The sequence below is a fragment of the Uranotaenia lowii genome, chromosome 2 (assembly GCF_029784155.1).
Source record: "Uranotaenia lowii strain MFRU-FL chromosome 2, ASM2978415v1, whole genome shotgun sequence".
Taxonomy (NCBI): domain Eukaryota; kingdom Metazoa; phylum Arthropoda; class Insecta; order Diptera; family Culicidae; genus Uranotaenia; species Uranotaenia lowii.
In genome coordinates this window covers 39,486,564-39,513,619 of record NC_073692.1, presented here as the reverse complement: position 1 = coordinate 39,513,619, position 27,056 = coordinate 39,486,564, and the positions used below count along the sequence as shown (strand labels likewise).

Here is a 27,056-nt window from a genome sequence, read left to right as displayed (position 1 = left end):
CAATTGAATTTATTGTTTATCAATTCCAAAAGTGATACTTCTGTTAAACAGCTTATAACTTTTTTGCCTTATAAGATACGAAATTAAGGTCTTCGACAAAGTTGTTCAGCGGAAAATTTCCTTTGTAGAATTTATAAATTGGCACAAAAACCATAAGCAGGCTGTTCCACAGAAGAATCATAAATGATGTTGATTTTTTAGTACAAAATATTCAATTTTCCCATTAGGATATATTGACAGTTTTACACGAACACCACCTTAGCAGGAGGCCTCAGCCATAACCTCAAACCATGGGAGAACAGAATCGATTTTTGAGAAGGGCGCATGATAAACGCGTTTTTCCGGTACTCATATTGACAAATTCGCCCTGTGGAAAAACGATACACGGTGTTCGTGTTTTGATTTTTTTTTTGGCGTTCAGGGTTGCCAAGTGCATTGATATTTGGAAAATGATTATATTTTTTAATTGCATTGTTATTGCATTGTTATTGAAAAACCTTTTCAAAAGTACTGAGAATTTGCAATATTCCCGTAGATTTCTAGAAAAAAATGAAATGCAATTAAAGGCGTAGAAATTGATTGCAACATTTGTCTGAACGGAATAACAACTGCCTGTATCGCACACTTAAACGATGTAGCAAATTACGTGGATATGTTTATAATAATCAGAGCATGCAGGAGATTATTTTCAAAGTCAACATAGACGGGCTATCATTAAATTACTTTTTTTGTAACAGTTAATGATTTGGCATTCGTTTAGAAGATAGAAACAAATTTTGAATCTATCAAGCAGTATATGAAAACATATTTCAGATGTTTTAAATTCACCTTGAAAATTCATTAGAAAAATATGGCTTATCTCCATCGATTTTGGGACGCAACATAATGAATTCAAACGTTTAGCTGTAGACATTTAAAAAATAATCAATTTAATCAATTCAGAAATATTATAATTAGTTGAAATCAAACAAATACTGATTTTAGTAACGCACCTAGCATCACTGGTGAGGCCGCCAGCAAATCAAAGTTTGAGGTTATGGCTGAGGCCAATTTTTCGCCAACACCGTATATACCCTTATACAGAATAGATTTGTAAACGAAATTCTAATTTACTCATGTACACGTTACATAAAAACTCGGCGAAAAATCATGGATGAGTTTTGAGCCAAAACGGAGCTTTTAGGACCCAGGGTTGGCGAAATTCAAAAATGACCCCTAATCAACTCAGTCTCAGTCAACTCAAACGCACATGTTTGTATGTGTTATTTTTTTTTATTGAACTAAGTTTCAAGGTATCGAATTTTCATTTAAATCTATCAAGGATTGGATACATAAAATGGTAAGCTAATTTGCAATGCTTATTAATGTTTTTCTGTTCTTACAGGAATCTTGATTATAAGATACTATGCACATAAACTTTTTTTGACTATCTAGAATGTAGTGAAAAAAAGGATTTCCAGTCTCAGAAGGATTTGGGGTTATTTTTTCTGAAAGGAGGTTGTGGAATTTTCATGGTTATTTGGAATAAAAAATTTGTTTTTTGTATTTCCCTGAAGTCATCAGTTTGTTTATGATTTTTTTATCAATTTCTTGAAGATACATACATAAGTTAAATTATTGAGACGGGACTTTTCGTTTTTAAAAAAACTAAACTACGAACTACACGACTTCACGGTTTGAACAGTAATGATTTATTGTCTCTATATTAAACCTTTCGTTCCCTGGCGTTTTCCCTAATTGGCACCGAGCGACAATTCGCGTGGCTGGTGTCGTCTTCGCTGCCGTCTGGTGGGAACGGGAACCTCTTTACTTGAACTTGGAGTTCAATATCGCTGACCATGCTGTCTGGGTGCCAGCGTGTGTACCCGGTGCATGTGTTGCGATTGATTCCTGTTCCAGTGCTGTTACTTCCTTAACTCGTCCCCCCTTAAGTTTTGCTCGTCCCGAGCAATCCATTGGTTTCGAATTTTTCCACTTGTAAATGCCAAGGCCCAACAATGCAAGTATGAGAAGGATGACGGTGCTGAACGTTCCCAAGCTAAGCCGGTATTTGAAGTCCACTGTTTCTAAGTGTCGTCTGTTTATCAGGTTAAGTTCGTGTAACTCTGCTAAATTTACGTGCCGTTCTATATGCAATGTTTTTATGTTAGTTAATTGCATTGGTAGAACTGATGCGTGGTTAAATTTGAGCTCGTAGTTTTCGAAAAGCTCGTTTTTTATGTAAATCGAACAATTGTGGAATGTAATGAAGTGAATTCCGGTCAATGTTCTTGCTGGTATTCCACAGGTGCTATTGATTGCTATTTTTTGATTGATGGTAATAACCAATAATGTTCCTGGGGCGATTACTCTGGTTTCTGTTGATGTTGGCTTTTCCGAAGAAGGACATTGTCCTTGTCGTCCCTTTAGAAGTGGAGCTTCGCAATGGCTATTGCTGATGTCAACTAATTGTCTCCTCTCGCAGATTGTGACTTTGTTGCTTTCTCGGCATTCTGATTTTATGGCAAGAATTTCATCTTGATTGGTGAAAACTTTGTTGTACATGACCTTTACAGAGTGGTTGAAGATGGGTAGAGGCTCGATGACGAATTTCTGATAGGTCGTGGGTTGGAACTTCGGAATGTTGACGCAAATGATGACTGATGATTCCGTGTAGATGGTGGTGGTCGTCAGGAGGTTGTTGATGTCGCTCAGGTGCTGAATATCTATTCCTTGATCTTTAACCTCGTTTATAATAACTTCTATTTCATTGGGTGTGAGAATGAGTTTACTAATAATGTTAACTTTTGAAAGCAATATAGCGTACTCTATTGATTTTAAATTTTCTAGAAAGGTGTCTAACTGAAATATTATCGATATTTTCTGGTTTTCAGATATTAGGTAATTGTCATTTTCTAAAACTTTATTTATAGTATTTTGGTGATTTCTAATTTCTGTATTTATTAAGTTTAATCTGTTTTCGAATTTAGAGTTTATTTTGATTTGCTGGTTATTTTGTTTTACAAGTACGTTTCCTTTATTTCTTATTTGATTTAGATCAGAGTTTATTATCTTAAGATCTTCGGCGTCTAAGTTTCCTGTAATGTATTTAATTGAGCTACCTAAAATGTCAATTGATCTCTTATTCCTTTTTGCTTTTGGATTAAGGGTGCCGAAAAGAAACTTTATTTCTCTGAATTTCATGTCTATGATTTGTGATAATTCGCTTGATGCGTTTTTCGTTTGACCGATAATATTTTCCATAATTGATATTGAGATTTCAAATTGTTTAAAATCTATTATGTGTAGCAACCTATCATAACCAGCAATTATCTTCCCTTCCCCCCTATTGAGAATCAACGCTCCTGCGTTGTTTGTGATATCGTTTATCTGAATTGACTGTTGGTGGGAAATGGATAACGATGTTAGGATGAGGAATATTAGGGGTGTCCTGAGTTTCCCTTGTGTCGACATCTTTCTGAAAAATAAAAAACTGTTAGATATTTTTTACATTATCTTTATGAATTTCTCGTCCGCTCTGGTCAAGTAGTGTTCTGCCTTTGTCTCGTGCTACGTTGACCGGGGTGAACTTTTCATTTGTCTTTTTTCGAATATCTTGTACTTTTTTGAAAATTGTTTGGTTTTCTTCAACGTGGGGAGGTTCAATTCGATTTTTGTTGTGGTATTCTAAATTTAGATTTTGTGTTTTCTTGTTTGTATCTTGAACTTCGTTGAAGAATCTGCCTTTGTATTGGGTTATTTGTTCTAATCCTAGAGGTCGATCATCTCCGTCTTTGAGTGCGAAAAATATCTCTCTTGGTTTAAGTTTGGTAGCGGAGTGTATCGTGTTGTTGTAAAGAGTGCAAGATATTCTAAAAAGTTCTTTTTTACTCATGTTACGGTGATCTCGCCATTCTGCTTTTGTGCAGCGGTAGATCTCGGCCAGTGTTGAATGGAATCGTTCAACTGATCCGTTACTTGTGCTATGATTAGGGGGAATAAAGTGGACGTCGATATTGAAATCTTCCATTAATTGTCTGATTTCCATAGATTTCAATGCCGGCTCGTTATCGCAAACAACATGTTGAGGGATACTATATAGCGAAAATAACTTTAAGAGGCCTTTTCTGAGGTCGACTATTGTTCGGGATTTTATGGGGATGATTATACCGAATCTCGAAAATTTATCTAGAGCGGTTAAAAAGATGTTTGGTTGAGATATAAAAACATCAATGTGGAGGATTTCCATTGGTTTTGATGCTTCTGGGGTCTTACCAAGTGCAATTTTGAACGGTTTTCTGTCGTATTTGTTTTTATTGCAAATGCGACATAATTTTATAAATTTCTTGACTTTGTATTTTATTTTCGGGAAAAAATAACGTCTACTAATTTGTGTTTTGTTCTCCCAAATTCCTCGGTGGGCGGAGTTGTGTGTTTGTTCTATTAAAGTATTTTGTTCCTCCAATGTTTGAAGATCTATAAGCATTTTCTGTGAAATAAATATTTTAAATGATTTGCATCTTTGGAAGTAGTTTTTATAGACGGTTTGGATTAAACCAATTAGATTTTCTGGACAAAAGATACAGTTTTGTCGTTTTGGATCCATATATTCTTTGAATATTTTGAATATGGCTGGTACGCCATAATGAAATTTTGTAATGGTTCTTCTGAACATCCTGGGAAATATCGTTTCATAGTTATTTTGGTCTACTTCACCGATTTTTAAAATTATTTGATTACCGAATTCATTTACCGCTTTTTCTGTGCATGGGATGAATTCGGAATCATCCGTGTCTGCAGAGTGTGCAGTTGCGTCATCGGATGATGTGCTCTCGATTTCTCCTAGGTCAGAATCCTCGTTTATGTTCAAATCATTTTGAATTCTGGATAGGCTGTCTGCGACCACATTTTGTTTTCCTGGTCGATATTGAACATCAAAATCGTAATCAGCAAGATAGGTTTTCCAGTGGAATAGTCTATTATTACAATCTTTTAAATTTGAGATGTGTACCAGAGGTTTGTGATCTGTATACAAGGTGAATTTTTGACCGTAAAGATAGGGTCTAAAGTATTTACAGGCCCATACGATGGCCAAAAGTTCTTTTTCTATTGCGGAATATTTTTCCTCTGCTTTGTTCAATGTTCGTGATGCGAAAGCTATAGGTTTGTCGCTGCCTACTTTACCTTGGGAAAGTACAGCTCCTAAAGCATGATTAGAGGCATCCGTAGTTAAAATAAATGGTTTCTCAAAGTCAGGGTATTGTAGAATGCTACTACTAGTCAAAATTGCTTTCAATTTGTTGAAGGCTTCTATAAACTCTTGATCATGCAAAATTGCTTCGCCTTTCCGAAGTGCTTTTGTCAAGGGCTTGGCAATTTTCGCGAAGTCCCTAATGAATTTTCGGTAATATCCAACGATACCTAGAAAGCTTTTAACTTGTGTCTCTGTTTTTGGTATCGGCCAATTTTGTATTACTTCTATCTTATCAGGATTTGGTTTAACTCCATCGCACGTTACGATATGACCTAAGAATGCAACTTCTTTGTGCAGGAATTCACTTTTATCTAATTGCACTTTGAAGTTGAATTTGCTTAGTGTCTGGAATATTTTGGATAAATTCTCTAGGTGTTCTGTCAAGCTAGTGGAGTATACGATTATGTCATCCATGTAGATGAAACATCTTACTCCAATATGTTCCCTTAAAATATTGTCGAGAATACGCTGCAGGCAACTTGGTGCATTTTTCAATCCGAAGCTCATTCTGCGGAAAGCATAATGACCAAATTCGACGCTGAATGCTGTTTTCGGAATATCCTTGGGTTCAACCTCAATCTGGTGAAACCCAGATGCTAAGTCGAGGGTTGAAAAGTAATTCGCTCGACCTAATTTATCTAAAATATCATTAATGTTGGGGATTGGGTATCGATCATCTATCGTTTTTGCGTTCAGCTTACGGTAATCGATTACCAATCTCCACTTCTTTTGGCCTGAAGCATCAAGCTTCTTAGGCACTACCCAAACTGGTGAAGACCAAGGGCTTGTCGAATGTTCAATTATGCCCTGTTCTAGCATCTTCAAAATTTGTCGTTGCACTTCTGCTCTATGGCAGAAGGGGTAACGGTACGATTTAGAAAATATGGGTAACTCATCTGTAGTATCAATTCTGTGTTTGATAGCATGAGTGAAAGTTAATTTGTCACCCTCTTTGTAGAAAACATCTTGAAAATTAGATATGACTTTCAAAAGTCCATTTCTTTCTTCGTCATTTAGATGATCAATCCTTAAATTTTCGAAAACGATTTTGTTGACTTCAGGATATTCAAATGAATTCAGTTCAAAGTTGTTTAATTCAAATGTAAGATTGTTCGACAGCTTAACGTTTTCCATTTTCGTTGAAATGTTTTCTGCCATTACTAGGGATCGGTTATCGCTTGCTTTATATAATCCAGCATGAATAAAAATATTTTCGGTTAGATTTAAATCATCTTCAATAAGGAAATCTCCATTTTTTACATTTGTTGAGACATTAATAAATTTCTTCTCAAGCGCATTAAAATTAATGACTGTTGTGTCTGGATACTTCCTCTCCATTTGTATATTGTGTTTACCTATTTGTAAAATGTTATCGCTTGATCTGATGATGGCTTTAAATTTTTGTAACGTTTCGTACCCTATAAGTCCATCGAAAAAGGGGTGAAAATCGAATACGAGGAATACTTCTTGTCCTGTAGATGGAATTGTCGGAAGGGGATTAAATTTTACAAATTGGTTAATTTTGAAGGAGCCTCCGACGTTCCGCACGCTAGTGGGTTTAGTGTATCGGCACTTCTCCAAATTAACATTTTTCGAGCTTATATAATTCTTATTTGCGCCTGTATCAATGAGGAATTTAAGTTTTCCTTTATTCGTTTCTATGTTGATATAGGGAATAAAATTTAAGTCGTTTCCTCTTTCGGGGGTGCAACTTGAAAATTTAGGTCATCAATTTGTTCCGTTGTGTCTTCGGTTTCGTGAGAAGTGAGTTCTTCCACGTGAAACCTAGGCGGTCCATACGATCTGAAATAATTATTATTATTGTTGCCACGATATGGGGGTCGTTGGGTTTGTTGCGGAGGTGGGCGATGTGGTTGATGAGGTCTGTTCATGTAGTTTACCCTAATGGAAGGGTCCACTTCCATCCGTTCAATTCTTTGTTTTGGTGGAAGAGGTGGTCCACTTTTATAATTATTCATTAATTTTGTGTTGGCCATAATTGGAAGAGAAGGCCTAAATGGTAAGGGTTTGTATATTGGTTTGTATCCTAGTTTATCTTTCCTTCTCAGATCCGCATTTTCGAATTCTTTTGCTATTTGGTAGGCTTCAAGAAGAGTATTTGGCCTACCCGTTCTAGTGTAGGTGGCTAACCCTTCATTGAGCCCATCTACGAATGCATTTTTTATTTGGATCTCAATCACTCTCATAATAGCGGCTTCATGTCCTCTATTAAGTTGATCGAGATGAATATTACCGTTTATGTCGGAGAACAACCCCTCACATTCTTGGTAATATTCATCTAGCGAATTGTTTTTCTGTTTAAGGTACGCTATTTTACTTGTTAGGGTGGAGAGATCTCTTTTATCTCCAAAATAGTTCAAAAGTGTTTGTTTAATATTCTCCCAATTTAGTGGAGTGTGGTTTTTCAAAAGCGCTTCGTTCCCTTTTTCTATGATTTTGTTCCTTATTTGACCAAGCCAGATTGAGTAAATTGGTAGGTTCCTAGCCTCAGCAACCGAACCTAACACTCTATCAACGGAGTCAATCCAAGTTGCAAGCAACTTTGGATCTCCCCCATAGGTGGGAAGGAATTTAATCGTGTCAGGGATCTGACTCCCTTTCATGATTATCTCAATTTGTGTAGGTTGGCGCTGACCTAATGCCGTAACATTATGCGCTGCTGCTTGGGCGGCTTGCACCGCTTCAGCAGCACCTACAGCTTCCATATGCAGCTGCTGGATCTGCTCATCCTTTGCTTGAAGCAAGGATTGCAGTTCAGCAATCTGTCTAGCTTGATCCATTATTTGTGATTGCTTTAAATTTATTTTATTTAGAATTTGTTTATAATTTTTTTATTGGTTTGTTTAGTTTAATTATTTTTCTTTTATTTGAATCTTTGCTGTTCACTTTTTCACTTATTCACTTTTCACTAGTTAGTATTGTCATCGATTGCAGTGAAGTTTGTTATAGTAGAAAGTAAGATAGTTAAAAAAAAAATCTGACTTACGATTTGTTTTCCGTTGTCTCCGATAGTCCGTCAATTTATTTTCCGTTTTCTCCGATGGTCCGTCCTGAATGTGTTTTCGGTCTCCTCCACAAATCAACGATATCCACTCGCCAATCGGTAAAGTCCGGGAAGCAGCACACTTTATCACACTCAGTCTAGATCCGATCCGACTGCGCCAGTTAAATTATTGAGACGGGACTTTTCGTTTTTAAAAAAACTAAACTACGAACTACACGACTTCACGGTTTGAACAGTAATGATTTATTGTCTCTATATTAAACCTTTCGTTCCCTGGCGTTTTCCCTAATTGGCACCGAGCGACAATTCGCGTGGCTGGTGTCGTCTTCGCTGCCGTCTGGTGGGAACGGGAACCTCTTTACTTGAACTTGGAGTTCAATATCGCTGACCATGCTGTCTGGGTGCCAGCGTGTGTACCCGGTGCATGTGTTGCGATTGATTCCTGTTCCAGTGCTGTTACTTCCTTAACTCATATTTACAAAGATTCAGAAATTTTCAACTTTTTTCTGACATATCATCCAAACACAATCAATTTATCCAAATCATATGCGATCGCTCAATTTAGGCGAAAAAAAAGCAAATCAACCTTTACTCATCCGCCTTCACCCTTCTAAACACTACATCAGAGAACGTTTCACTTTTTTCGGCATTTCATTCCTCCGATTGATTGATTGATTTCCTCCATTCGAATGGTGGGTCAGAAATGGTGCGTAAAAAAGCGAGGACGCGCTCCCATAAAAACCCGAGGAATCCCTTTGCTATCATTATTGCTGCCGGCTGCTGCTTTTGAGGGGTTCTCCGATTTAACTTTTTGGCCCGCATCTTTTTCCGGTTTCATAATATTTCCATCGATACGCATCCCGGAAATATCTTACTGGGAGCGAGACGTTGTCTCGAGTTATTGGTCGCTGGGCACAACTTTTGGGTTCTCTGGGAAAAGATAAACGAGTTTTATTGGCTGCCAGCCGGGTGTATGTGTATGCTACTTGAGGGTAAGTTTTTACTGCCCCCCGTGTATTAGTATTGAAAAGTTGTGCCCGGAAGATAAGGCGTAAATCTCTTCGGAAAGTTCGCTTAGCGGAAGTGGGAAAATATTTCCGGCACAACTTTATCCGGGAAGTGTATCTTTTTGATCGCATTTTCCGGATATGGAATTTGGCAAGTAGTAAATTTGCTCGCCACCAAATCGAAACTTGGAAGTGCGCGCTCACATATTGCAAATATTTTGCACAAATTTATGCAAATAATACCACCACCCGACGACGACGACGATTGGAATCGATTTTGGGAAGCCCACAAAAAGGTGGCCACCTCGGAACACTGGGAAACATTCACAAAAATGAAGGGCTGTACGAAATGATCTCCCAATGCTCAAATCGGGCGCTTGGGAGCAGAAAATTTCTGACTGGAAGAACCTTTTTTCAGGGGTTCTTCAAGCCATATTTTGTTTCGATTCAACCATTCTGGTGGGACTTTTCCGAGCAGAACAAACCAATTCGATTGCGTTTCGTCGGAAAAGCTCGGAAAATGTAAGGATTCGATATTTCCCATCAGCCTAAAAAATAGGCTAGGCAAAAAACGGGGGTGAAAAACTTGTTATCATTTATTCGTCCCAGATGTGGGAATGTTGACTGTAAAGTGAATTTGAATTTCTAGAAAACCGGAATATTTTCTGTGTCCATCGGAAGCATCCGGGCTGCAGTACATCGAATGGTTCTGAAAACATTTTTTTTCTGTCTCTTGAGTTCCTACTGCTTCCACACATCTAGATATATCCAATGGAGTCGATTAGGACATTTTCTATTCGGAATCCGGATTGGAGTTGACCCGATTCTCCATTTGCCTGATAGGTTATTGCTATTCGAGGGTTATCAATTCAAATCCCTTGAGGCAGATATGTAATCGGATGTAAGTATTCACATCTTTTCGAACGTAGGCCTCTATTTAAGGATTAAGGCAGTAGATCAAATCAATTCAATCCTGGATATCGAACCAGGATTAGGTTTTCATGAAATTTGAATAGTGTAAAAAAATGCTAGAGTCTCAAAACACTTTGTTGCGTTGCAACTTATTTTATATCTATATTTTTATTCTATTTAGGCAATCTCAAGATAAATATTTCTAGGTAGCAAATGAGGAAGCGGCCTTGTTGATACGGATTGAACTTCACGATCCGACATCAAGAGGGCTACCAAAAGTAAAGATGGCTAGTCGAAGTAGCGTCCATTTCAACCGATAAGAAGAAATGCTTAAATTTCGCGTGCGATTTACAAGCATTGTCTTGGCAAAAACCCGAAGCCAACCTCATAGGGGGAGGCAATCGGGAAGCCTTCTTGCTAGCTGGTGACCCGGGGGTCGCTCTCTTGGACTCCAGACGCTGATCGGAAAAGTCGCTCGTCGAAATCGAAATATCGTATTTTTTTATACTCGTAGTCGTTGTTGAAGTGGAAGTTGTGTGGCCGTATCGAAAAACCCAAAAGTCGTTGAGGTTGGCAATCTCCGACGCTGTTGTTCCGCGCATTCGGTTCGGTCTAAACGGGGAGTCGGTTAGTGGAAGTTGGAAGTGCCTACTGGTTGTCGAACCTGGTCCTTGGAGGCCAGTTGAAGGTCTGCGCTAAGACGCTGAACGTAAGGAATCGGTGCGTCGTCGGTAAGTCATTTTTGCTTTTGAATTTCATTTGCTATTTTTTTATTTTTCCCTTGAGATTGCCAAACCTTCAACACGAGATTCGCGCAAATTTAAATTGTCCCCCCCTGCGGTAAGAGTCCGGGCTAACTAAATCTATGACCGTTGGTACATCTGCACTTAGTGGATGGCGCTTAAGTGCCTACGGTAAAGTTTGCGCCTTTTAAATCTTGTTAGTTAATTTCCAAATCTTGCTAGTTAATTACCAATACGTAGTAACTTAAACTGCCATTCTACGCCAGTGTGACATTTCGATAATTTTAACTTTTTTGCTGAAAACTGCATCTGCATAAATAAGTATACTTTGTTCTGAACTTATCCAAAATTGTTGATGATTCTATGCAAGAGTTTTACTCAAAAAAAAAACTTTTAATAAATTAGGTTGTTTATTTTTTTTGAAATCCGCTACTGAAAATTCGCAGATTTTGATTGAAGCTGTTGAATATAATGATTTCCAATGATGATGACTCGGAAAAAGGAGATGTGGGCGAAGGAAAGAGCCTTTAATGTGTGGTATTATTTAAATTTTATGTCCCTTTCTTTACAATGTATATTTTGTAAATATTCCGTACGAAATGATGAAGATTTGGTTGGTTGGATAACTCAATGACAGAAATAAGAAAATTTCACCCAAATCTTCAAATGTGAAAGTTTTGCTTTTAAACTTGTTTACGTATGCGTTCAGGTTCTACGCAAAAATGCCACACAAAGCAGAATATGCCTAAAAATTTCTGTAATAAAGAAAAAAATAATGTTTGGATTAAAATTTTTTTTGGCAGATTACCTTGATTAAAAAAATTACAGAGAGTGACATTTTTTTATTAATCAACCAAAAGCTTCTCAGAAGCCTGAATAGCCTGAAAAGAGTTCAATAAACATTTTAAAACCATTATATAAAAAACCTCCGTTTACAAAAATACATTATAACAACCTTATGAACCTTACTCATAAGAAGAAAAAAAATCCGATGTGTAAAAAAAATGCATTTCTACCTATAAGGCCGGAATAAATATCAACAATGCTCTCAAAAGCGTCGACACTTAAACATGATCAGACATGTTTGATTCTGTATTTTGTCTATGGGTGAATATTTATTTAAAGTGATTTGTGCAAGAAAAACGGTGGAAATATGCGGAACGATGCATTTCTTTAGAATGCCTGGAAGCATAAAATCACATGCATTTTATGTTCAGATAAATGACTGTTTTTGTTTTGTTTGTTTTGCCTAGTGTTGCCATATAAAATTTATGTTATTTAATTTTTCTTAAGTGTTGCCGAATTCATCTTAAGTATTATTTTATTCACATAAAAACTTTATTTATTTTCTACATATACTTCATCTCATCCCTACCTTCTTTTGCACCTTTATTCTAAAGAAAAACTGTGTATTTTTCAATTTTTGTTAATCTCTAAAATGGAATTGAATTAAAAAAAAACTTTAACTAGATTTTACATTCCATTCTTAGCAAAAAACTGTTGTTTTTGTTCCCAAATATCCTTCATCCTAATTCCACATTCTATTTTTAGTAAATACCTTTCAAATCTGTACTTTTCGGGTCAGATTTTTTTTCGATTTTTTCCAGCTTTTTTTAAACATAGACAGGTTTAAAAAAGCAAAAACGATAGACTGAATCGATTTGGGTCATTTTTGAATTTTAAAACCCAAGGGTCTAAAAAGCTTCGTCTTGGTCCAAAACTAATCCATGATTTTTAGCAGAAATTTTAAGTAATGTTTGCATGAGTAAATTTGAACTTTCAGGTTTGAATGGGAAAATTGAATATGTTGTTCTGAAAAATCAACATAATTTTTGTTTATTTTGTGGAACCGAACCAGCTGACCGTGTTTGTGCCTATTCATAAATTTTCTAAAGGAAGTTTCCCACGAAACAACTTTGTTGAAGATCGTAGGCTCTTGTTTTACTGGGCAAAAAATATTCGCTGTTTTACAGAGGTATGTCTTTTCGCATTGATAAACGAGAAATTCTTTTGACATCACTGCTGGAGTCTTGCGTAGTATTGTATTAAAACTTTTATTTCAAAGTAGTCATGCAATACCTCGCTAAGTATCCAGCAGTGATGTCAATTGAATTTATTGTTTTTTAATGCCAAAAGATATACCCTCAGTACAAAATATTCAATTTTTCCAAAAAATCCTAAAAGTTCAAATTTACTCATGTAAATGTTACTTTAAAATTCTGCAAAAAAACATGTATAAGTTTTGGACCAAAACAAAGTTTTTTAGACCCTAGGGTTTGAGAAATTCGAAAATGACGTAAAATCGACTCAGTCTACTCAAACAATTCGAAAAAATTCTTAGCAACAGCCTTCCAATCTGTGCTTTTCCTGTCGTTCTGTTTTTTTTTTACCGCGCCGAAACATAAAAAAAAAGTTGCAGTAGCCTCAACAACCTGCACTTTCTTAGCCAGTCCGTCTTCAAACCGTCTTCAAACTCCCTGAGCCAATCCGTTTTTTCACCGAAAGCCGAATCATAAACAAACATTCGTAAAAGCAGCCTTGAAAATCTATCCTCTTTTTGCTAATTCGTGTTTTCACCGGGTAGCCAAATCATTATCAAACAGTCCTGGCTGTAGCCTCAGAAATCTGCGCTCCCTGAGCCAATCCTTTTTTCACCGATGGCCGAATCATAAAAAAAAACAATCGTTATAGCAGCCTTAAAAATATGCTTTCTCTTCGCCAATCAGTCTTTTTACCGGATGATCAAACCATTAACAAACAATCGTAGCAGCAGGCTTAAAAATCTGCGCTCCCTGAACCAATCCAATTTTTCACCGGTGACCTAATCATGAACAAGCAATCGTTTCAGCAGCCTTGAAAATTTGCGCTCATTGTGATTGTTCTACCAACCAATGCATTTTCGTGATTTTACGATACCTACGAATCTAAAGTCAGAGATTCACTCAGCCACGTCTGTCGCTCACAAGAATAGATCAATGACGTACTTTGTTTTGTTTGTTTTGCCTAGTGTTGACAATAATAAAATGTTGCCATAGAAATTTTTTTATGTAATTTTTTCTTCAGTGTTGCCGAGTTCAACTTTTATTTTAATTTATTTATATAAAAATTTCATTTATTTTTGGCATATCCTTCATCCCATCCCTGACTATGTTTTATGGCAAATAAAACTAGTGATATCTACAATTTCGCCAAAACTTCAGCTTTGACGTATGCGTAACAAAGTTACTACCATTTTCAATTAAATCATACGATAATATTGCAAGTGGAACTAAAACATAACTAAAAACATAAATATGCGCATTTGGCCCGCTCGGGTTCGGAAACAGGCTATTTTGACTACTTTATTTACAAAATTTCTCAATAACTGTAAGAGATTTAAACAGAAAAATTGCTCTCACGTATATAAAACAGATGTCCTATCAATTTGAATATAGGAGAAAATAAGTAGGTATTCTCCTAGTGTGTGCTGTACACGTTTTCCCAAGAGCTTGAATCTTTATGCCAGTGACAGGAAAACAATCATATAATTTTTGACGCAATGCACTTTTCAGCGTATTTTCGCATTGGAGTTTCGCAACCTCTTCTTTGAGTGTACACGTTAAATTTGGCATTTTTTAACTTAAAAATTGAGAATGCATGTAAGCACATATGTATATAGACAGAAACAGCGGTGAATCGGTGAACCCATGGTATCAACTTTCCACCTTCAAAACCATTATTTTTATCATCTTTTTTTCCAGAAGAAAACGTCTAAAAATGTCTGAGGAATCACTGCAATAAGTGTTTTTTGCCGAAAAAATTTACTGATTTATTTAGAAAAATTATTAAAAAAAATACTAGGACCGTGCCCACAGAATGTTTGAAATTATCTCGCTCTTATTAAAACTCACTCAATTCAGTGATAGTGAGCCAATCTTCATTTCCATTAATTTCAGCGGATATACATTCGGCAAACAAACAAACCACCCTTGCCAATTAGCTTCTTCCAATTCAAGAGTTTTCACCAAAATTTTTTTCGCCGAGTCATCCTCTCTTTCGAGAAAAAAAAAGGTACCCAACCCCTGTTCCATAACATGACACCATGAAGGACACGCACCTCGCTTGGCCGTCGTCGGTCGGTCGGTCGGAATCGAAACGAAAATAACATTCCAGGAATTAACAGACGGTTCTGGCGCAAAAAAAGGCACCTCCAAATGCACCGAAAGTCGAACCGAATCGAGGCTAGACCTCCCTCAGCGGGATCCGGATCCGGAACACAATGAAGTTTCACTCTTTTGTTTGTTTATTTGGCCACCGCACTTGTCTCGTTATGGTGGCTGGAGACCGATAAAAACAAGGGGGAAAGGGGGCTTCAGGAAACAGGCAATGTTTTCCCATGCACGCGAGCGCCATTTTTATTCAAACAATGGCTTTTGTCGAGCGGATCTTTTGCTCAAATGGCAATGAGGAAGAGGGAGGAGGAAAGGTGTTGGGTTCATCCACGGAATTACAGTCAAAGCCACTCGAGCTCGAGATCCAAGAATGATTCGGCTTTATTATGGTCACAAACACAGGGGTGTATGGACTTTTTGTGACAGTCACGCTCCCCCGTTGCTTTCTTTTTTGGTTGATTTGTACGACTACACCAAAACACGAATATTCATAACAAAATTTATTCATATGTAATATCAATTTAAATTCAATTTTTTTTTTTTTATAAACTCATGACTGCTCTACCTTCAAGTATATTTGAAGAAAAGGAAAAGTAACAATTAGGTCGATCTGTTAGAGAGTTGACTGTATCCATACTCAATGCTATCATCTGAGGTGCATAGATGGAACAGATGGACAATCCTTCGAGTGTCAATTTCCCTGATAACGCAAATGGGTTTATTGAAACTGTGTCCTTGCAAATCGGGTTGGAAACGATGATTCTCCAATTAGCTACAGCAATGGAGTAACGGAATATGATTAAAAAGGTCTTAGTTTTCATGCTATAGTAGGCTTGGCAGATACTCTCAGAAAAATGCGGGACATTGCACGAAAAAAAGCGGAACATTTAGGAAAATCTTAAAAAAGCATAATTGTGTAGTCAAACTCATACGTTTACCATCAGCAGAAATTAATCATAGAATGTCCACTAAGATTTTGTTTTTGACGCAAATTGATTTTGCTAAATTTTTCTTACATGACTTCAATTTTCACGGTTTTGTGCCTCATCAACTGTTATTTTCCATGGTTCTCGCAAACTAACACGTTATTTGAGAAAAAATATTTCAAGTCATACATGTAAACAGCAAATTTGACAGCGTGTAAAAAACCTTTGTGTAATTTGTGTAAAAATGGGTTTCTTTGGAAATTTGTTAAAAAATTTGAAAAATCAATAAAACTTCCATCTTTCTATAATTCGGACAATTGAGTCGAAAAAGGTGGTGAATAATATAAGGCAATTTAAATAAGATTCCGGCGAAAAAATAATCTCTATATTTCTATAATCTATAATAATTTGGAAGCCACTTAAACAACATTTTCTTCACAAATTGGTTGAACGGGCTGCAATAACACTTAACTGAAATGCACTGTACTATATAATAGAATTGATTTGCTTTTGGTCTAATCAAGTCTAACGAATCATAAGCTGAAAGATTTCATGTTGTACACTTAATAGAGTTGAAGGTCCCAGAAATTTTTAAATAAAAATTTAGTGAACTAAGTGACATTTTTGACTTTATGTATGCTTTAAGATAAAGAATAACAAAAAAAAAAATAAATAAAAAAAAAACAAAACCGATATAAGTATTGGTCTAAAATTGATGAGATGAAACCCTTTGACAGTTAATGGAACACAACTGGGGTTGCCAGAGGATTCACTGATCTAATTCCATTGGTCCAATTCTCGTATAAATTAGATCCCCCCCCTCATGAGGGTCCAAAAAAGCAAGCGAGGTATTCTACTCTAGACTCAAAATTTTAAATTCACAATCAAATTATGATAATAGAGCAAAGATATTCAAGAATAACTATCTCGACTAAAAACTAATGCAAAAACCTCAAAAATACATCCCAAGCTTAAAATCTGCTACAGTTTTCAAAATTTTCTCACTGCTTCATAGAATAAGGTTGTCAGATTTTTTTCAGCACGTATCCGGACAAATCCATGCTGTTTAATATTAAAACCTGGCAAAAGCCGGGTATTTGATTTCAAAATTGTCGACCAAAATCCAAGCAATACCGGGCAATTTTGGTCAAAACCTAGGAATTGCTCATCAAAAATCTAAAAAAAAAACTTTAAAAAATCTTTCATGATTATTTTTTTGAAACTTGCTGCAAAAATTTTGGACGCATAATTAAAAAAAAAATAACACAATTTGTTTTTTTTTAGTTTGATTTAAGAATGAGAATGAAAACAAATCCGGGCAAAATCCGGGCTTTTCCAATAAAATCCAGGAAACGAGGCGGACCGGATTTTTCCCAAATTTTATATTAAATATCCGGGCCAATCAGGTTAAAACCAGGCAATCTGGCAATCTGATTATTAAATTTCTGTTCTGAATATTAAATTTTAAATCAAACCCATTTTGAAGCTTCTGGTTCCATATTCCCATAACAAAAATTATATTTCGACATATTTTCGTATTTCTGATTCTGTATCAAGTTTATGATTCTTGATTTTCAGTTCTAGTAATCATAAGAAATTAAGAATGGAAAGCTGCTTTGAAATCCTGGCTCAAATTCGGTTTTACATTTCATATAAAATTTGACTAATGTTTCTCGAAAATCACTTGCATTTTCAGTAGATTTCAAATTATAAAAATAGAAGAATATTGTTTTATATTCATATTCGAAATTCTTAAACTTTATTTTAGCACAAAATTTAAACATATAAAGCTTCTAGGTGGCGATCCAAAATTGAAAACTCAGATTCAGTTTCATCATTTGAAATTCACATTTTTAACCATTCACAAAACAGATCAAAAATCAATCATTCAAATGATGAATGAAACCAGCTCTACAGAATTAAAATAATAGATTCATGAATGAGGGCTCAAAGGCTTGGATGATAAAGTTCTAATCTAGAAGTAAGATTCCTAAATCATATTTTTGTACATTTCAAAAATCGTATAGAAATTTGGAAACAGATTCAAAGTTCAATTGACTGAGTTTTTCAATCAACATAAAATAGTTGAGAAATTCAAGAGAACATGAACTTAAAAATTTGCTTATCAATTCAATTTCCAAATACAGACCCCGTTCAATTTTGGCAACACGCCCGTACATTTTGTGTTGCCAAAATAGAATGTTGCCAAAATCGAACGGTTTTTTTTTCTCAAATTTGTTTCAGTTATTTTATCAAAATAACTGTTAATATTATCAAACACGTTATTTTTGGTCAATTTTCGACCATTCGTAGTCATTTTTAAATTTTTTTCATCATGTTTTTAAAGCATTTTCTACTTTTCTTGTTTTGTTTATAATGTTTGTTTTCATTTGTCATATTTGCTGTTTTTGTCGTTCTTCATCATTTTTTAGTTGTTTTTGTCATTTCCAGTATTTTGCTTGAATTTGTTTTTTTACTTTTTGAATTTTTCATCTTTTTGTCAATTTTGAGTATTTTATCAATTTTCAAAAAAAATTGTTTTTATTGTTGCATTTTATTACCATTTCCGAACATAAAAACGTATTTATGGTGTTAGTCTAAATTAAATTGGTCCTGTTATAACGAAAACTAAAAGATAATGCTGATTTTAAAAACCGTTCGATTTTGGCACATGTGCCAAAATCGGATGTTGCCAAAATCGAATGTTGCCAAAATCAAATGTTGCCAAAAACGAACGGGGTCTGTATCATATTTTTAATCAGAATTAGTTTGTACATACAATTCAACTGAAAATCACAAATCTAAACTTAATTTAATGATTAATGGCATTTCGGTGAACTATACATTCTAATAGGAAGAATTGCAAATGAAAGTAATGAAAATTATAGACGGATAGATTAGATTAGGAAGCATGAAAGGTGTTGAAAATGAGCCAAGAGCGTGATTTGAGAAAACTTCTTGCCTCACAAGACCATTTGTCCCACATCGTATTATTGTCTAGAAGAAGCAAAGTCGATAGGCTGACTTTGCATTGATCTATACAATGATACATGGATGGATCGAAGCACGTGTTTTTCGTACCCCGATCGGACAAAAGGAAATGTACGGCCGGCTCAGATGAAGTTTTCTATTGCGAGAGCTGGTTCGATCGATGTGTAAGCTGTTTTCGGGTGTTCGTTGTTTGCACGGCGACGCTACTACTTTATTGTTTCGCGCACTTTGAGTAACCGTCAACGTCCCTACTTCTTAAGCCATGCACATCAATTAGTGAACTGCATTTTTATTTCCCCATATTTCCCCCCTTTTCTTTGCCAATTGATTTTGTTTTGTTTTCAACACCTTTCATGCTTCCTAATCTAATCTATCCGTCTATAATTTTCATTACTTTCATTTGAAATTCTTCCTATTAGAATGTATAGTTCACCGAAATGCCATTAATCATTAAATTAAAATCATAAACCAGCGGTGATGAACTGTTAACACAAATCTAAACTTAAGTAAATTTTCAAAGTTATGATTCCTGCAAAATATCCCAAATTATATTAAAAAAATCATCCACAAGATTTTTATCATGGAATTGATTCTTCATGAAAAATATTTCCAGTTAAAGAAACATGTACCTAATCTTCACTTAAAAAATCTGCATAAAATATTTTATTTTTTCAGTGTATTGTTAAACATTATTAATATTGCAGTTTTTGAAGCCTAAATTCAAACTAAAATCATAAATTTAGTTCAAGTTTGCATCAAACATATTTGATCCGAAATTCTTTTATCTCTTACTGTTTTTTATTTTGTAAAATTTTATTTATTTTCATCAAAGATTAGAATCTAAGAATTTGCAAAAGAGTTTAGAAGATTGGGCTTGTTTGATTTGAGTATAAAATAAGTTTTTTTTAAAAAGAAATTGAAGGCTACCCTAAAAATAACTTATTTTATGCTCAAATCAAATAACTTTGATCTACCAGACTTTTAAACAAATTCAAAAATTTTAACCATCGATGAAAACAAATTTTATATTTTGGCTTCATTATAAAAATTTAGCTCACCCTTTAGGCTAAGGACCACTGTTTTTAAGTTACTTTTTTAAGGTTTTTTTAAATGACACTTCATCATCCTTGTGGCATTCGTGTCTTCTCTAAATTTACGATTTCATAGAAAAACTAATAATGAGTACTTAAAAATGAATAATCATCTAGTTACAAACATAATTTGCTTTATTTTTTTTATTCGTGTGTTGTTGGGCAAAAAATCATAGGTAAAAATAAGTCACCAACCCACCCCCCTCCCTCCCCCCATGAGTCGGTTCTTCCTACGGCCCTGGTCAAACATCAATTAAGGTCTCAAGTTTTTACTCAATTTACATGCCTGAACCGTGAACCATGCTTGCGATGCACTTATTTTTCTTACCAAACGATATCTTTTAAAGTTAATTTCCATTCAGTTAAGAATACTGGAGGAAAATATTCATTGAATTTTAAGGTCAGCAATACAGATAGTTTACAATTTTTTTAAAACCAATTTATTCAAGACATGACAAATATGACATTCAGTTAAAATTTGAAACCCGTGTTTTTCTGTAAATTTACGTAAACTAGCACCAAGTTACTGAAAAATGCAGTATGCTAATACACATTAAGTCGGCTATAGTTAAAAAATAAAAATCATCAGTTATAGGAGTTCTTAGACCTTTTGTTTAATTGCAAGCTTCTGTTTAAAGAAAAATATGTTAAATATCCACCTCAAATATCGATTTTTGGAATTTCCGTGCCGATTAAAGATTTTTCAGGTTTCAAAATACCGATTTAATTGTGGCATCACTGATCACCACTCATCGATTCGGGATTTTAGCAACCGCGTGGCCAGATTACAAACCACCCTAATCCGTATCAATATTCGACGAAAAACGAAAACTGTACTGATTTTGGCAAAATGATGCATAATAACTTCCTAAATAGAACTTATATAACTGTGCTCTGAAAAAAGATAGAGCTTTGATGTTTTCATCAAAGTTTCATATTTTTGCGTATTCTACAACCTCGCAGAATAAAATATAACTCTATCTATCAAAACAAAAAAAAGTTAGAGTTTTCATTTTTTTCATAGTAGGCTTTGACTAATTTTTGATGCTTTCATGTTATGAAACATGTATGAAGGAGCCAATGTTCTAAAGACACATGAACTTCTTTGCTCATACAAGTTTAAAAGTTGCCCTTTTAAATGCATATGTTTTTGTTTTCAAATGTTTGCAGCTTTTAGAGAGATTGAAGATTGACTTGACACCTTCATTGAAGTTGCGCAGTTCTACAATCGTCACAATTTGCTCGTTCAAAGTAGGCTTCAAAACTCATTTCGAAATAGTTCAAACAGTTTAACGAGCAAAAGTCAAACTGGAGAATTTTAGAATTGTATCACCTTTTGAATTCGATTTTTTTTTCAAATGTTCGATCTAAAATAACTCGATTTTCTTTTTAAATTTTGTGCAATGAAGTGATATTTAAGTTTGTTGCATGTAAGCTTTCGTCCAATTTGTTCTTATTAATTGAAAATTTGGATTATTCATTATAATCCCCCCTCCCCGTGATGTTTCAAACCCAAGTGACAAAAAAGAAATTCAAATTGTTCCGGCTTTATTGTGCAGAAAAATATTAATATGTGGCTTCAGTATTTAAAATGCAAAATATTAACTGGAAAATGTCAGTAAAAGTCCCAAAAACGAATTGTAAATTAATTCTGATAATGAATTAAAAATCTAAAATAATAAAAGATGTCCACGATGAAATTGCTTTGACGTTTTAACCGTTAGAAAAATTTGGGTGGATTTATTCATAATGCATTGTTTACATCCGGCAAGTTTTAAAGTCCTGAGATCAAAACTCGTGGAAATGGAGTCGAAAGAACAACTCTGCGTGATAAAATCTTGCGCATTCATCACGAGAATAAGGATCTCTCGCATCGTTCCATCGCTAAAACGTCGGGAATCGCGAATTCCACGGTGTCGCGAGTGATTAAGCGATTTGAGCAACGATTGACTACGATCGGAAGCCCAGAAGTGAAGGAAAAAGTATTCCGTACAACACGAAAAATCACAACCGCGTAGTTGGGGCCTTCAACCGAAACGCGAACGCCTCCGTTCGGGATATGGCTTAAGAGCTGCACCTAAGCCGAATTTTTGTCCAGAAGGCCAAAACTAAGGCTGGACTCCGAACGTTCAAGGTACAAAATGCCTCTAATCGCGACGAGAAGCAGAACAAGTCCGCCAAAAGCTGGGCCAGGAAGTTGTATCTCAACATGCTGACGTAAGTTGAATGCGGCATCATGGACGACGAAACATATGTGAAGGCCGACAGATCTCCAGCAACCTGTTTTTCCCGGCCAAGGATAAGCTCAGCATTCCGGAGCATGTCCGCACTCAGAAGATGTCCAAATTTGCTAATAAATTCCTGGTTTGGCAAGCTATCTGCACGTGCGGGAAGCGGAGTGACCCTGGACACGATGAACGGACAGGTGTAAATACATGAAAGAGTGCCTCCAGAAGCGGCTGCTTCCTTCTCTGAAGGCCCACAATGTCCAAACAATCTTCTGGCCGGATTTAGCCTCATGCCACTACTCCAAGGACATGCTGAAGTGGTATGCGGACAATAAGGTCAATTTCATGCCGAAAATGTTCAACCCTCCCCACATTCCGGAGCTCCGCCCCATCGAGGAGTACTGGGCGATTATGAAGCAGCACCTTCTACGACCTAAAGTTGTGAAGACAGTCGAGGAACTGAAGAAAGTATGGGTTTACAAGCAAAAAAGGTTGATTCACAAATTGTGCACAATCTTATGGCCGGGGTTAAGGCCAAGGTGCGGGCATTTGCGTATGGACTTTGGCATATCTCTGAAAATTTGATGGTAATCGGATGAAAACTCGAATTTTGAGAATAAATTTTGTGTGTGGCAATTTCATCGTGGACACCCTTTACCATACATTAATATCAGTTTTCTCAAACAAAATTCAGTATTGAAGAACTACGAAAACTCAAACAATAATAACAAACAGTGAGTTGAGTGATAGAAGTTTTGCCACGGACGTGTTCCAAAACGACGGAGTAGGCGCCGACGCCCTGGCCGATACCAGAATATTGGACACCCAGAATCCCGACGATTGATGAACGCTGTAGGAGTGCATCTGCTTTGGACAATAACACGAATGTCCGAGTGAGTAATTAATGTTAATATTAATTATGAGAAAATATGTTTTATGCTCCTGTATTTAATTTTAGTTCCTTGATAAAGAATTAATATAATTCGAAACGTTGGATGAAGCACATATAAAAAGTGTTATAATTGACCTGATAAGACCGAAAAGCCAATACATAACCTCAAAATTATTCCCGGTCGAACAACAAATTTATTGAAGAGCTAAATCTCAATATCTTTCGAAGAAATGAAGCAAATTAAAAATTAATACTTCAGAATTTAAATAAACGACAAAATAAAAAGAGTAATGAAGATGTTTTTATTCCTTAAAATCAACATTAGAATATAGAACATGATTCTAATATAGGAATTCAAATCCAATTCAGTTAAAGGAAAAAATAGAAATTAGAATTAAACAGAACTCAACAATTTAGAGTTTCAAATAAAAATCCAGTGCCTGTGCTAGGTTCAGTCATCCAGATAATAATAAAATCAGTCTATAATATAAAAACTAAAATCAAAACTCACTTTAGAAAACGAATGGATAATTTGAATAAAGAGCATTTTTGACATTTTTTTTAAGAACGGCTCGAACTTTAGGGGAAAAAAAGAGAATTGTAATACTCAATCAAATAATTGATTGTGTCTCTGAGAAAACAAGCAGAACCATTCTTCACAACTCGGATAGCGGATGTTGGAAGTTTGGAATTTTATAATAAAAAAAGACCGTATTCGTTATCTTACTTGTTATCAGATTCTGAAACAAATGGTGTTGTAATAATTTTATATTTAACGAACGTCATAAAGGATTTTTTGGAACATAAACTACGTTTCAAACTTTGCGGATGAGTTTTGACAAGAAAAAGTTAAATTTTTTTTCTTGAGTTTTGTTCAGTAATTTCTAGATTTTGACCACATTTGCATAGAAATTGCCGGGATTTCCGGTCGACAATTTCAAAATCAATTAAGTTTGCCAGGTTTTAAGATAAAAAAAAACCTGATTTCGCTCGACCCAGATTTTTGCTGAACAAATTTTGGCAATCTTATTCTTGTGATCCACAATGTATATTTTCCCACTAAATATTTTAGAACTTATGAAAATTTGTGTATGTTTCTTTAGCTGGAGGCATCTGAGGAAAGTTTTATTGAAAAGAGCAAGAATGGAGAATTTTTTTTCAAGAAAATGTGTATTACAAACGCTGAGTTTCAAATCCCGAACTGCTCTATATTTTTGGGGGCCCCTCCTCCTGGTCTAAGATTTTATAAAATTTTACTTTTCATTTAGTTTGCTAGTTTTTTAACTGTTTATAGTTAAACTTATAATTTTTTTTCTTCTCATGGGGCCCCCTTGAGCTGGGGGCCCGGAGCAATTGCCACCATTGCCCCCCTCTTAATCCGGCGTTGATGAAACCTAATTTTGACGTTGCAAAAAAAAGACGCCTAATTATGCAATCGTGTTATCATCGGTAGCACATTTTGCCTACTGTTGACTATCGATTTAGGCATCCAATTCTGCTGGGGTAGAACTCGAGCCATACTTTGGAAAACTTACTTATTTTACATTAGATGGATATTTTAAACCACTTTGAAACTATTTTCAGGTACTTCTGCCAATCAATTCAATTCGATTGGAATCAATTATCATGAAAATATAGACAAATATATTTTAATTCTAGGCTCCAACTATATTTGTTAAATTTGTTCATGAATAATTGATTTATAAGAGGAACACTGGATAATAATTGAATTGAAGAAGGTGGTCGAAAATCTGTAATTGATTCAAAATAAGTCCGCTATCCTATTCTCTTACAAATGTTAAGCCCGGTTTACAGTCCGAGTGGAAAGAAACGTAAAAAAATCTTCTGGAACTGTTTTTATTTCGATTACCCTGGTTTTCACCGCGGAAATTTCTCCATAATGGGGGAACCGGAATAAAAACAGCTCTATCAGGGACGAGTCTAGCTGAAATTTATTTTTTCAACCATTCCCCATCGATTCCACTATGTTAGAAAAACAACTTTCGTCGCGTTATTGAGTTATTGACGAAAAAATTTTTTCCACGTTCGTTTTCACGTGAAGTGTAAACGGGCCTTTATAGAGACATATAATGCCTGATTATACCCGAGGAGTACAATGATGCCTCCCGAAATAGTGAACATCACATGGTTCATAATAAATATCTAGAAGTTTCCGGTCGACACTAAGTACGTAAACTCCGTTCCATTAAACTTTATATTTTTCATAAAACTTTACGACCATGTCGTATAACAAAAAGTACGAAAATCAGTCTACTTCACGACCTATTCTATCTAGATTAGATACTGAATTTGGTTTCAATAATAGGTATCTATGTCATGTATCATTAACACTCCAGAATCTGGTAAGATATGATGGTGTTTTAGAAAAATTGAATCCATTTTCTCTAATAAAAAGAAAGATCAAACTTACTTTTCTTTAGCTGCGTTCAGTTCGATCTGCATCGCGGCCACTCCTCCGTCCGGGACGTCCGCCATTCGGCCGCAGGGATGCAGGGCCACTTCCCCAGGCATCGCTGCCACCGGCATTGTGCCCCCATTGCTACTTCCGACGATGGCTTGCCCTGCGCCTCCCGGGGTCACCGCCAGCTGACCCCCAACGGCAGCAACGGCCACCAGGGCCCCTGCATTGACCATCGGGTTGTTGACCACATTGCTGGTGATGTTGTTGTTACTATGACCCGGCGGCTTCTGGTATGGGTGCTTGGCCGCGTGCAACAGGCTGTGGTGGTGATTGTGCTGGGCCGCATAACCTCCGCCCCCCAGCAGCACCTTATTTCCGTTTCCGTCGAGCCCGACCGTCGGTGGCGAATTTTTTCCCGATCCGGGCGAGATCTTGCCGGCCAAAACTTCCAACGAATTAAGCATTGTATTATATCGGTTAACCGGGGATGATTGATTGCTCGAAAAAAATAGAAAACGCAAAACGCAAACGAAACGCAAAAACGAACACTTTTTCTTTAGCTCTCTTTTGATTTTTTTTTTTCAAACAGCTTAAGAGCTTTTTTGATTTTTCCAAATTTTGAATTGGTGTGGTGTGGCAAACAACAGAACGAGGGGCACTTCAGACACACTTGGACACAGATAAGAGATAAGAGATACGCATACGCAACTCGAAACAGAACAGAAACACCGGGAAAGAATAAAAACTTGGACACGCACTGACACACGCAAAAAGAGAAAACACTTTCGCACAACAAAATATGCGATATCGATTGATCGATTGATTGATTGATGGGGGGTTGAAATTGAACTTGGACTGCACCTTACAGACTTCAAGCCACTTCACCCGACGTTAAACGAACAGATTAATTTCCCACTCACAAACAGATGAAAAATCTTCGTCGCTTATTGCTCCTTTTTCCGAATAAAAAGAACAATTTTCAGCTAAACTTTCTTAGCTCAGTACCGAAATAAGTCGCGACGGGGACACTTGTTGCGCAAAACGACTCGCGTACAGCTCAGCTAACACGCGTGGTGCTGTGATAAATGAACAAGGTGCTCCTGAGATCTTTGCTTCAAGCTTGTGGCGCACCGACGCGTTATCTGTATGGAGAAAAAGAAGGGGAAAATATGATTAGGAAAACCTTATCTTGTGATGATAAACCTGCAGTAGGGTTTTTTTTATTCAAACATTTTCGTTCAGTACGTCTCGCTTTTGATAGGTGTTGTAACGGCTTCAGTTCAACCAATATTTTTGTATTTAAGTGTTTGAGTTCGTTCCGTGTGTAAGAGACCGAAGTTTAATTCAAAATTTGAATGATAATCAGGGATGAATTACCATAGGATGCAAATGGAATCAGAAATCTGAATCTAAATTTTGAACATTGTTTGAATTA

At 35.9% G+C, this 27,056-nt stretch overlaps 2 protein-coding genes across 4 annotated transcripts in view; both read right to left on the bottom strand.

Moving 5' to 3' along the window:
- Window positions 1-1,694: 1,694 nt before the first annotated feature.
- Window positions 1,695-8,762, bottom strand: LOC129749146 (uncharacterized). The gene is made up of 2 exons (XM_055744033.1): window positions 8,241-8,762; window positions 1,695-3,457 (listed from the first exon to the last, which is right to left on the bottom strand). Exon 2 carries the CDS (start codon window positions 3,451-3,453, stop codon window positions 1,807-1,809), a length of 1,647 nt encoding a protein of 548 aa, XP_055600008.1. The 5' UTR covers window positions 3,454-3,457; window positions 8,241-8,762; the 3' UTR covers window positions 1,695-1,806.
- A 168-nt stretch (window positions 8,763-8,930) lies between these two features.
- Window positions 8,931-27,056, bottom strand: part of LOC129746340 (uncharacterized) — a 162,001-nt gene continuing 143,875 nt past the window's right edge. For all 3 annotated transcript variants that reach the window (XM_055739950.1, XM_055739951.1, XM_055739952.1), the window contains exons 2-3: window positions 25,631-26,763; window positions 8,931-9,188 (exon numbers count right to left, since the gene is read on the bottom strand). In XM_055739950.1, coding sequence (XP_055595925.1) covers window positions 9,062-9,188; window positions 25,631-26,085 — 582 coding nt within the window. In that variant the 5' untranslated portion in view covers window positions 26,086-26,763 and the 3' untranslated portion in view covers window positions 8,931-9,061. The remainder of the gene's footprint in view (window positions 9,189-25,630; window positions 26,764-27,056) is intronic.